Source organism: Xiphophorus maculatus, chromosome 13, assembly GCF_002775205.1.
Source record: "Xiphophorus maculatus strain JP 163 A chromosome 13, X_maculatus-5.0-male, whole genome shotgun sequence".
Classification (NCBI taxonomy): Eukaryota; Metazoa; Chordata; class Actinopteri; order Cyprinodontiformes; family Poeciliidae; genus Xiphophorus; species Xiphophorus maculatus.
The window spans coordinates 8157131-8169093 of NC_036455.1; the positions used below are offsets into that span (position 1 = coordinate 8157131).

The following is an 11963-nucleotide window of genomic DNA, read 5'->3' on the forward strand; positions in this document are numbered from 1 at the left end:
CCAGGATCCAGAGAAAATACGCCCCCAGAATCCCAAGACTACCCCAGGAACAATACAATTAAGGCAGATTAACCTCACAGTGCAACAGACAGTGGTGTGTGTTATAAAGGACATTGCTAACAATAAAGTGTCTTATGAACTGTCTAAGTAAACAACATGTTTTCAATCATTACACTATAATAATGCTACAAAATTAAAATTTTCCGACTTACACAGGCAATATCTAATTATCTTAGACAAATGCATGCGTTTGTAGGATTATATACTAAAGTGACGCTGCAGTCTGTCCTCCAGACCAGTTGGTGGCGATAATCACCTGACTCGTTGTTTGCCAACCGTCAATAAACACCAAAAGAATTAAGCTAAATGTGATGCTAGCAGCATTAGCTTTCTTTCGTTCTGCTTGAAGCCATCCTAGGGAGTCAGGCCATCTGTGAGCTGAACATGTGAGTGTTTGCAGTAAAAATATCTCCAGTCTGGATTCAACACGAGGTTTTAAACGAGCTGCTGCTGAAGAAACATTCACAGAGTTTAAAGAAATCTTCAAGTCTGAGGAGGAGATGGATGATCAGATACTGGTTTTTACCCCGACACCTCAAATCATCTTATATCGAATAGGTATGAAACACCCGCGATGGTAACTTTTTACCGATGAGATGCAGATTGTGGATATAAAGCTTTCATTTGGGAGCTTTATTAGCGGAGATTATGCAACGAAGCTAAAGTTTGCTTCCGGCCGGTTGTGGCTTCCACTTTAAAAACAGACTAAAGGGCGATTCCACCGATTGTTTTCAAGTTCAAAAATACTTTATTGAGCCCAAAGGAAGAATAAATGTTGTTGTAACTCATATTAATCCTAATTCTTAAGAGAGTTATTGTAGATTACAATGACTGTGAACTGCAACAGAGATTGTATTGGGAGGAAAGATCTCTTGTAGCTGTCTGTATTACAGAGAATTTGAAGAAGCCTCTGACTGAAGACACTCTGTTTTCCCAAGACAGTCTCATAAAGAGGATTGTCCTCTTCATGAGACTTGTCAGGATTATGAGGATGGTCAGGGTTGTCCATAATTTTCTTTTTATTGCTTTTACCATCTCCAGTCTGCTCTAATTGGTAAGCTTCAAAACTTAGACTCTTTAATCATAGACTGGATTGTTCTAGACTGAGATTTTGATGTTTCAGACCATTTTTATATGTTTTTCAGACCACCTACTGGATCGGTTTTGGAAAGAGGAGGTTTGCTCTGACCAGCAGCTCTGTAAACCTGAGACAGGTCCCAGTTTGGACCAGGAGGAACCAGAACCTCTGCAGCTGAAAGACAAGCAGCAAAAGCCAGAACATCCCTGGACTAAAGAGGAACCATTGGAGCTCTGCATAGGTGAACATAAAGAGCATCTTGAGCTGAAGCAGGAGACTGAAGATTCATTAATGTTGACTCCTAATCATGAAGAAAAGAACCACATTCAACCAGAACCAATCAGTAACCAAGTGGTCTCTCAGATCTTTAAAAAAGATTCCTTTATTCCAAAGAAAAACTTGACTCAAGACTTGAAAAGTCATACAGGTGAGAAACGTTTTCCGTGTCGGACATGTGGAAAAAGTTTTTCTAAAAAAAGAGATTTAACAGATCACATGAGGATTCATTCAGGTGAGAGACCTTTCAAATGTTGGCTCTGTAGAAACAGTTTCACTACAAAAGTTGTTCTGGACTCTCATGTCAGAACCCACACAGGGGTGAAGCGATTTTCTTGTGCCATTTGTGGCAAAGGTTTTAGTCGAAATTATACTATGAATTATCACATGAGGCGCCACAAAAATGAAAGGCCTTTTCCCTGGAATACCTGTGAGAAAACGTACACATCAAAAGATCCATTGAGCGATAATACAGTTGAGAATCCCTTTTTGTGTGGGATCTGTGGAAAAGCTTTCCAAGAAAGCAATAGCTTAAGAACTCACCTGATGACTCACACAAAAGAGACACCGTTTCAGTGCAGAACATGTGGAAAAAGTTACAAAGAAAAAGTACATTTCACAATTCACATGAAAACTCATACAGATGGGAAGCTTTGTTCTTTCTGTGGAAAAACTTTCACAACCAAGTCTAATTTTGAAAGACATGTCAGAATTCACACTAGTGAGAAGCCTTTCTCTTGTACAATTTGTGGCAAAGGCTTTATTCAAAAAGAGCATTTGGCTTATCACATGACGCATCACACAGATGATAGGCCTTTTCCCTGTAATATCTGTGAAAAATCTTTTAAAAGAAAGGATGCATTGAAAAGACACATGAGAATTCACACAGGTGAGAAACCCTTTTTGTGCAAGACCTGTGGAAGAGCATTCACCCACCATAACAGCTTTAAAGCTCATTTGCTAACTCACAAATGAGAACCCTTTACATTGTGTGATGTGTGGATAAGGTTATGAGAAAAACATATTGATGCTTGGCATGAGGCACAAATGCTTAGGGGCATTTGTCAGAATGTTTCTCTTTATTTGGTGGTAGAAAATGAAATCAAAGACAACAGATTTTATTTGATATTAAAATCCAAGTATAAAGGATAATAAATGAATGAATAATAAAGAAGTACGACTCATGCCATGGTGTCCTGTTAATGCAGTACTTGTTTCTGTGCAGTTTTCACATGCTATCTCAACCAGATTTTATCACAAAGCTCTATTTAGCACCAAGCTAACTGTCATAACAAAAACATGACAATCTTGTTCATAAACAATGGTGTCAGGACTTTTCATTTTGATGACATTGACACTTTCATTGATATGAATACTTGCTTTTAAGGAAGAAGCTTTTAATTGTTAGCAAGTCGCTCACTCCTACAGGTTATCAACTGTGTTTTGTATTTATTCTTTTAAGAAAGGCAGTAGTTTTTGTGCTAATGTTAATGTATGAAATGCACAAAAGTGACAGGAAAAACTGTAGAACTAAAAATCCTCAGGCTTCTCACTAGTTTATAAGTTATTTTAGACTAATAGACTGCTTTTCAAAATTAAACATCTTTGTCAGATGACAGAATTAAGATTGCAGATAGATGCAATAGTAAAAGTGTATGTAAAACTTGATGCATTTGACTGCTTTGTTAATATCTACATTGATTTAAAATAATAAAATTAAAGAAGAAACATTTTTGTTTAATATATTTCCAGAAAATAAAGCAGAGTTAAGCTACAGGTACCATCAATTTTGTCCAGACCCGTTTCATTAATTAGTTTTTTCAAATGATTTTGTTGATCCACAGTTCAAAAGCAATATCTAGTTTTCATTTTTTCATTTTCAATAAATTTTTATTTATCATTTCTGTTGTCCATTTCAACTTATTTCAGCTTCCCAGTTATAAACAGAAGGTAGATAACCAAGAATGTTATCTACAATTAATTTACTGTGTGATTTTTGTTACTGGATGTGAGAGAAATAAAATCTGGGTTAAGAAAAAGTTGAAACCAGAAGTTTACATACACTAAGTAAAAAAAAACGTTTCTTCTCATTGAAGTTAAATAAAACCTAACTTCTCTTGTTTTAGGTCAGAATTATCAAACAAATTTGAGTACTGTGGAGATGAGGGGACAATATATCATCTTATATAACACTGTTAGAAACAAAGAATTGATCTAAACAGAATTATAATAAAACTTATTTACTTTAAAATGATTCAGAAACGTTTTCTGGCAATATTTGATTATCTTCGATCAAAGTGACGTTGCTGTTCACCCTCCAGACCATTCGGTGGCTCTAATTATCTCATTCGTTGTTTCTCAACCGCCAATAAATACCAAGAAGAAGAATGTTGCTGTACACTCTTGTAAGGTAGGTGGCGATATTCACTTTGAAATCCACTATAATATAAAAGAAGAAGAAGAATGTGTTGCTAGTAGGGTTAGCTTCTCTTCTACTTGAAGTCATTCTGGAGAGTCTGATCATCTGTTGGCTGAATATGTGAGTGTTTGCAGTAAACATGTCTTCAGTGCAGCTTCAATGAAAGATTATCAACGAGCAGTTAACTCCTGCTGAAGAGTTTAAAGGGATAATCAAGACCGAGAAAGAGATGGATGATCAGCGCAGACTGCTGGATTTCACTAGGACACCGAAAAGGTACGAAACACCTGCGATTGTAATGTTTTACTGAAGAGGAAGGACGCATACTGTACGCATAAGAACATAAATTGGGAACAGTTACAAGGATGCAGTATTCTCGTTTCCTGTCCGCTTTCAAAATAAAAGCATTTTGAAAGGTTTGCCAATTTGCATTATAATTTTTCCATCTGAAACAGCAGTATTTATAAACACGTAAAGTCTTATTGGTTGTTCGGAACAGGTTTCCTCATTTCCCAACTGTTTTTCCATCTAAATCTAAATATTAGATTTTAAACATTCATTCATAAATTGGAGCCTTAATACTCCGACCAGCTCTCACTCCAGGGAGAACGGGCTCCAGTTTTTGGGAGCTTTGGCGACACCTAGTGACTATCCTGCAGAGCTGTTGTCAAAATTATGTACAAAGACACACTGGATATTTTTTTCACGTGTCCATATTAAATAAGGTGGGAGGTAAATATTTTAAAAACACAAATTATTATGGAGAATTATTGATATTGACTCATATGAAATACTTATATTGTAATTTTTCCCCAGCTCTCATTATTTAACATAGGATGCCCTCGAGGACAGGATTCTATGTGTTAATTTGATATTTGTGTTTTATTTCATATAAATAAAATCATTAAGATGTGTTTTATTTTGCTTTTTTGTCCTCTCAGACCTCAAACAGGAACATGTTTGGAAGGAGGAGGCGCTCGCCGACCAGTGGAGGAACTCTAGTTTTGACGAAAGTGAGCTGGAACACTTTCAGATAAAGGAAGAAGATAAGGAAGCCTGTATTAGCCAGGATGAAGAGGAGCTTGGGCAGAAGCAGGAGACTGAAACCTTAATGGTGACTCCGACTCATGAAGAATTTCACACTGAGTCAGAAGCAAACTGGAACCAACTCAACTTTCCTCCTGAAACTGAGAATGAAACAGAAAAAAAGCAATCCCAAAGTCTCAGAAGTAATGATGAATGAAGAGCAAATACATTGGAAAATTAGACACCATAATGACACAAGAAGTTCACCAGAAAAAGGGCGCACAGAAACTCATAGCGATAAGAAACTTTACTTTTGTGAAATGTGTGATAAAAGTTTTTCTTTAAATAAAAACTTGATCGCGCACCTGAGAATTCACACAGGGGAGAGGCCTTTCTCGTGTAAAACCTGTGGCAAATGTTTCACAAAAAAATCCAATTTAACTCACCTCTTAAAAGCTCACACAGGTAAGAAGCCTTTTTCATGTGACGCATGTAAAATGACATTCAGCCTTAAAAGAAACATGGTGAAACACATGAGAAACCGTGGAAAACATCTTAAATCTACAGGTTGTTTTGATTCAAGTCGGATAATGAGATGAGAGCGCTTTGTCTGGCTGAACATGTCACAAACATTTTAAGTCTTTTTGCCTACCAATGTTGAAAATATTGGAGATTAGTGAGGTTATTCCTGCTAGTATTACAGACTGACAATTTAACCTAAATTAAGAGATTATGTTTGCTGTGTCAATGCATTCTTATTTAATATGTGTCATTTGAAGGGGCAGTATGATATAAAATCAACTTTGAGCTTTAGATCATATTATGTTAGTCCATCATCAAAAACATATTTGGAGTGTTGCCTTGATTTTTAATTTTTTTTTATGTTTGAGAAATTGCCCACTCAGCTAGCCAGCAACAATTAGCAAGCGCCTGGTGGAACTGTGCATCTGCGGAGGTCATTACATGAACTACTTTTCAGTAAAACGCTGGTAAAAACATTGTCAAAGTGTTAATAGAGGCGTTGTGATGTGGCGACATCCTGAAGGCAGAGTTTCAGTTTTTAAAGAGACAGAAGACTTTAAATTGTGATGTCAAATCTCTTTTAAATCATATTTGATACATGCAGCGATCAAGCAACTGAAGACAGCAGTTGCTTGATTGTGATATAAAATGACACTCTGTGTCCATTTACAAGATTTGTTATAAAAAAAATAGACTTCTAGTGTAATTTGCTCACTAGCTGATAAAATGCTTTGATTCATTAAAAATAAAATGAAGTGAATTCTACCAACCAATTTTCACGTTTTTTCTTCATGTTTCTATGTTTAATAGTTGTCTTATAACGTTTGCCTTTGAGAGAATAATCTTGTGCAACATTTAACTATTATTTTTAAAAATAGTTAATGTATACCGTTTTTATATACCGTTTTCCATCTTTAGTTGGAAAAAACAACAATAACATTAGAATAAAATATTTGAATGCTTTATATGGACCAATTACGAAATTGGTTTCTAATTTTTATGGGGTGTTTAATCTATATGAAGAAAAAGTTAAGAAATGTATTGGATTTTCTCCTTATATTTTGTTATCTTCTGCTTTCATCCACTAGGGGGTGGTAGTGTGTTCACTCGCTGGAGAAAAAAAAACGCCAGTAGAAGAAGAGGCGGCGGATGTAAACGGATTGCTAGCCGTTATTCTCTGAATATGTGAGTATTTGCAGTAAAGATGTCTTCAGTTCAGCCGCAGAGGAGATTTATCAACCAGCATTTAACTCCTGCGGAAGAAACCGACCCAGAGTTTGAAGAAGTCATCGTGAAATCGGAGGACGAGCTCGATGATCAGTCCAGTCTGCTGGATTTCTCCCAAGAAGGTATTAAAATGAGCGATGCTAACGTCATTTCTCTGCTAAATTTTGAAATCTGCGTGCGTTTTATGTTCTGGATGCTGACACAGAAAGCCGGGAAGCTCATGAAGCTCCGCAGAGATCAGCATCCAACATGGCTGCGAGCAAAATAGCGAACGTTGGAGCTATAAACTATAATTAAACGCTCCGGACGGGTTGTATCTCAGCAAATCAGTATCTGACACACACTGCTGCGAAATATCTGCAGGTAAAAAAGATTATTTTGTGTTTAAATGTAGGAATGAAGAGAAAGTTGTTTTCGACTTGTATTAGGAAGCTGGCTTCCGATTTGATTAACGACTAAAATATGATTCCGCCTCATCTTTTTTACTTTTATCTTTAATCTACGGAGCGCCCTAAGGGACATGAAGGGGACATTTTTTCGTTTTCAGTAAATCGCAATAAATTGACAAATACCCCTTGGTCTATTTTGTATACAGACACTGTGATCAATGTGGATTCAAAATTTCAGTTAAAAATCCTCAGTGAAAACGTGTTTATACATTCTTAACTATTTGCTGCAGAAAACTGGTTGAAAATCGATTTATTCACTGTTGTATTCATTTTTGTTTATCCAATACTGTATATATCAAAACAACTATTTCTTAATACCACCAAAACTGGTAGATAATGACATTACCCTGTGAATTTAACTCAAGTAGTCAAAATAGTTTAGATGTAGCTTATTTTCCTTCTTACAGAAAGTTTGTCATGTTTATGTAGGGATGGAAATAACACGTTTGACCTGTTTTGCTCTGGTATTTTTCACATAAAAACAAAAATATGAAACTTTATAGAACTCAATCGAGATGTAAACATAGAATTCCTCCATAGAAAAACCGGACATTGTGGGAGAAAGATTTAAAAGTATTCAAGATACTTCATATTCTGAACACTAGATGCATTGTTGGCCGTTAACTCAAAAGTATTGAGTGGAAATGCAATACTCTCTATATAAATTTCTTAACCTGTATCATACAACAATAAAAGGTAATTACATATAATCTTGAACTTAGTGATCAAATAAAATTTGAGTCAGTCTGATTTTTTTGCTGATTGCTGTTCTACTCCTCGATGAGTAATTCTGTGCTAATATTGGCCAGCTAATTACCAGAGCATAGTCCTCTAACGCACCTGAATCAAATGAAGAGTTGTTGACCAGGCCTTTGAAAAACTTCTTGCAATGCTGAAGTAATTCAGTCTTTTGATTCAGGTGTGCTGCAGGACTGAAGTTATAGACCCCTGCTTTATAAACTTCACTTTCGAAAGAGCATTATGCTAATAACAGTAAAAGATTTCATCCTTTAGTTTTCAGCCCAAGAAAACAGAGATAATAAGACACACTCTGCTGCAAACTCATCGTCTAACTTTAGAGTGTTAGCTGGAATTTTATTAAAGGGAGTTTAAGACCATTAATTGACCCAGGCTCTTTACTGTTCAACCCTCCAGACATCCACCAGGATGATGTTTGGAAAGAGGAGGCGCTCGCCGATCAGGAGAGGAGCTCCAGATTTGATGAAGAGGATCCCGAACCTCTGCAGATGAAAGAGGAGCAGGTTGAGTTTGGACATCTGCAGATAAAAGAGGAAGACATGGAGCTCCTTGTCAGTCAAGATGAGGAACTGCTTGAGCTGAAGGAGGAGTCTGACACCTTCATGGTGACGCCTACTGACGAGGAAAGCTTTCACACCGAACCAGAACCAAACTGGTACCCGCTCGACTCTCAGGACTCCCCTGAAAGTGACAACCAGGATCAGGAAGGAAGCATTTCAGAAGACTGGGGGTCAAAGAGTGATGAAGAGCAAATGCTAAATGAACGGGGTCAGGAAACGAGACAATATAATCAGTATTCTGAGAGCTCAAATCAAGAAGGGCACAGTGCTCACAAAGAAAAGAAACAATATTCTTGTAAAATGTGTGATAAAAGCTTTTCCCAGAATAATAACCTGACGATACACATGAGAAGTCACACAGGGGAGAGGCCTTTCTCATGCGAGACATGTGGCAAAGGTTTTACTACAAAATCGAATTTAACCCTTCACTTGAGAACTCACACAGGTGAGAAGCCTTTTCCGTGCGTGACCTGTGGAAAAAGCTTCAGTCTAAAATGTATTTTAACTGAGCACATTAGAACTCACACTGGTGAGAAACCCTTCCCATGTCTAGTCTGTGAGAAAAGTTTCCCCTCCAAAAACCATTTGAATAAGCATTTGAGAAGTCACACTGGTGAGAGGCCATTCTCATGTATCACCTGTGGGAAAAGGTTCAGTCTGAAGTGTAATTTAACTGAACATATGAGGACTCACACTGGTGAGAAGCCTTTTCAGTGTTTGGCTTGTGACAAAAGTTTTAACTCTAAAAACCATTTGAATAAACACCTGAGAGTCCACACAGGTGAGAGGCCTTTCTCCTGCATGATCTGTGGAAAAAGGTTCGCTCAGAAAAGTTGTTTAACGGATCACATGAGAACTCACACGGGGGAGAAACCTTTTCTTTGTGATATGTGTCAGAAAGCCTTCAGCCTGAGGAGCAGCTTGAATAACCACATGAGAACCCATACAGGTGACAAGCCTTTCTCATGCGACACCTGTGAAAGAACGTTCACGTTAAAGAGTCGTCTGAATAGACACATGAGATCTCACACTGGGGAGAAACCGTTTACATGTAATGCATGTACTAAAACCTACAGCCTTAAAAGTAGTTTGACCAAACATATGAAGACTCACGTTGGCTAGGAGCATTTCTTCTGTATACAGTGTAGAGATAAAGATGTTAGTAACCACTAACATATTTTAATGTAATATGGAAGATAGTGACTGTTCACTAGGGTTGGACTTAAAGCTTTATTATGAAATTTTGTGGTGCCATTGTGATAACAATAAAAGTGATAATAAGAACTATTTATTACATCTTTTTTAGGTAACTTTAGGAATATGACTGCTCTTGAAAAACATTCCCATTTGTAATGAGCTTCTTTAGGAAAAATACCAGTTTTGTAAAGAAGTGTAATTTATATCACTTCTTGAATGTTCAAATTTAATGGTATTTATTGATGCTTTTATGGAACAACCAGTGGAGAAAATAGTAAAACTATCAATCCTGATAATAATGACTGTTTTAGGGTTTTTTTAATGTCACTTATTGGAGTTTATAGTGGCAACAATAAATCAAAATTTGTATGAAAATGTATTATGATAAATGACAACACCATTAATACCGTCTGTAGTGTTCACTTTAAATTTAGCAAATATGAATGTGAAACGTCCTTGTATACTACTTCCTTGTATATATTGGGGACATTAAGCTAATTGTTAAACAAGCTAAGTCAAACAGGCCAATGGAAAAAGACAAAACCTGGATCAAAATAGTTGTCATTTGTTCTAAAGGCAAAATTATTGCCAAATCATCAGTTTGTTCAGAATTATTAAACACATTAAGCTCAGGTATTTACATATAAATGTTACTACAATTTATTAAAGTCATTGCAACAATTTTTCTATTCTCATTCTCATAAAATCAATTGTTGGTTGTTTACTAAAGTCTGGCTTTTTCACTTTTACAATTCAAATTCAAAAGATACTTTATTGATCCCAAAGAATTTTGATGTCGCTCCAATCCATTAATTCAAGGTTCTTCAAAGAGTTATTGTACATTTTTGTACGTCCATTTGGGTCTCTACTGCTTCTAGAAAGGCTCCAGGTGTTCAAAAAAAGAACAAGTTAATATTTTTTGGTGTCTAGACAGCAAACTGTTTCAAAAACCTTTCGTAATATAATGTTACATATCAACAGGCATTGCCCTGTTACCTAGCAACCTCAGTTGCAGAGCAACTGCTCCAGCAAAGCTTGAGCACGTTTGGTCAGCTGGTTTTACTGCTGTATGTGCTGTACAATGGCTGCTGGAATAAGCAAGAGGCCCTAAAACGGCTCATTCTGAAAAGAGCTCAAAATAGTCTAAATCTGTGTCTGCGAATTATTTTGGGTAAAAAATGTTATGAAGGTGTTTTGTGTAGCCCGCAGTCCTATCCTGACTCGTTCAAGGAAACATAACAAGTCCCCTTTAAGATGGCATTCCTGCTCCACCTCTTACAAATTATAGATTTCCATCCCCAAAATCAGTTGTAGTGAAAAGCCACAAAGTTTGTGTTTTTCTTTGTATTCATTGCAATAATTGACTGACGACGAGTTGTCCATTCAGCTACTGTAGAAAAAAAATTAATTCATTATATCCATCTTGATAACATGCCGTTATTTTCAAAATATTTGCATGTATGATTGATTTCTGGGTGAAAACTGATTTGATGCAGTTTCCTATTAACTTTAAAAGAAAATAAAATTTTCTCCAGCATTAAACTTTATTTAAAATTTATTGCAGGCGTCATATTTTTATTGCAGTCTAAACAAATAAATATGCCATAGCTGCATACTGTCTACTTCACAGAAGCGTGGCCTTCCTAAAACTGGAGGATTAAATAGATTTATTTCTGCAGTATTATGATAATGTCCTTTATGAATTGTTGCACATTTAGGCTTTAAAAGTGATGAATTTGCAGGCAAAGGAAGGCACCAAAAATACATTGAATAATAACTTTCAAACAAAATTAGGTGAATTTAAGAAGACATGAATAAAAACACTGGACTGACAGTTTGGATTCAAATTAAAAAGGTAAAATCAAGACTAGGCTTCTCCTTATTATTGTCTTCATGTTCTGTCTGGAGATCTTATTGTTGCAAAGTCAGTAACTCAGTGCTGCTTGATATCCTTAGATAAAAAATTTTGCAAATTTGAATCAACTGAATTTTTACTGCACTGATTAATAACTAAACTGAAATTGTAATATAATTTATATAGTATGTTTAGATTGTATTTAGATTGCTGTTTATAATTTGGCTATTTTTTGTTAATGTACCTTGATATTGTAGTTTACATCCATCAAGCTATATAAAATATCTGGATTAAATATAAAATAAGATAAACATGACAAAGTTAGAGAGCAGAATATAGAAAGGATGTTTTATGGAAATCTGAGAAAAACGGCAGCCAGGAAGTGATTTCAGGGACACATGAGACACAAACATGTATATTAAAGAGCCAACAATTAATCTGAGTAGAATGAAAATAAAAATGTGTCCTTTGGTAATTAACTTGTACTACGTGAAACAAAGTGATTAAACCGAATTTAATTGCTTTCTTCTTGTTG

At 36.0% G+C, this 11963-nt stretch overlaps 2 protein-coding genes across 2 annotated transcripts; both read left to right on the forward strand.

The window, feature by feature from the left end:
- Positions 1-367: 367 nt before the first annotated feature.
- LOC102223177 (gastrula zinc finger protein XlCGF26.1-like) lies at positions 368-3420 on the forward strand. Its single transcript, XM_023344661.1, has 2 exons — positions 368-618; positions 1206-3420. The coding sequence occupies exons 1-2, from the start codon at positions 561-563 to the stop codon at positions 2387-2389; spliced, it is 1242 nt and encodes a 413-aa protein (XP_023200429.1). The 5' UTR covers positions 368-560; the 3' UTR covers positions 2390-3420.
- A 3075-nt stretch (positions 3421-6495) lies between these two features.
- LOC102223442 (zinc finger protein OZF-like) lies at positions 6496-11050 on the forward strand. Its single transcript, XM_023344654.1, has 2 exons — positions 6496-6730; positions 8213-11050. The coding sequence occupies exons 1-2, from the start codon at positions 6586-6588 to the stop codon at positions 9496-9498; spliced, it is 1431 nt and encodes a 476-aa protein (XP_023200422.1). The 5' UTR covers positions 6496-6585; the 3' UTR covers positions 9499-11050.
- The last annotated feature ends 913 nt before the right edge of the window (positions 11051-11963 follow it).

Bases quoted from the DNA above. Each gene is read 5' to 3' on its own strand.
- LOC102223177 (XM_023344661.1), top strand. From the start codon at position 561: ATGGATGATCAGATACTGGTTTTTACCCCGACACCTCAAATCATCTTA. The intron at 619-1,205 runs GTATGAAACACC...TATGTTTTTCAG, and splicing joins AATCATCTTATATCGAATAG to ACCACCTACTGGATCGGTTT.
- LOC102223442 (XM_023344654.1), top strand. From the start codon at position 6,586: ATGTCTTCAGTTCAGCCGCAGAGGAGATTTATCAACCAGCATTTAACT. The intron at 6,731-8,212 runs GTATTAAAATGA...TCAACCCTCCAG, and splicing joins GCTGGATTTCTCCCAAGAAG to ACATCCACCAGGATGATGTT.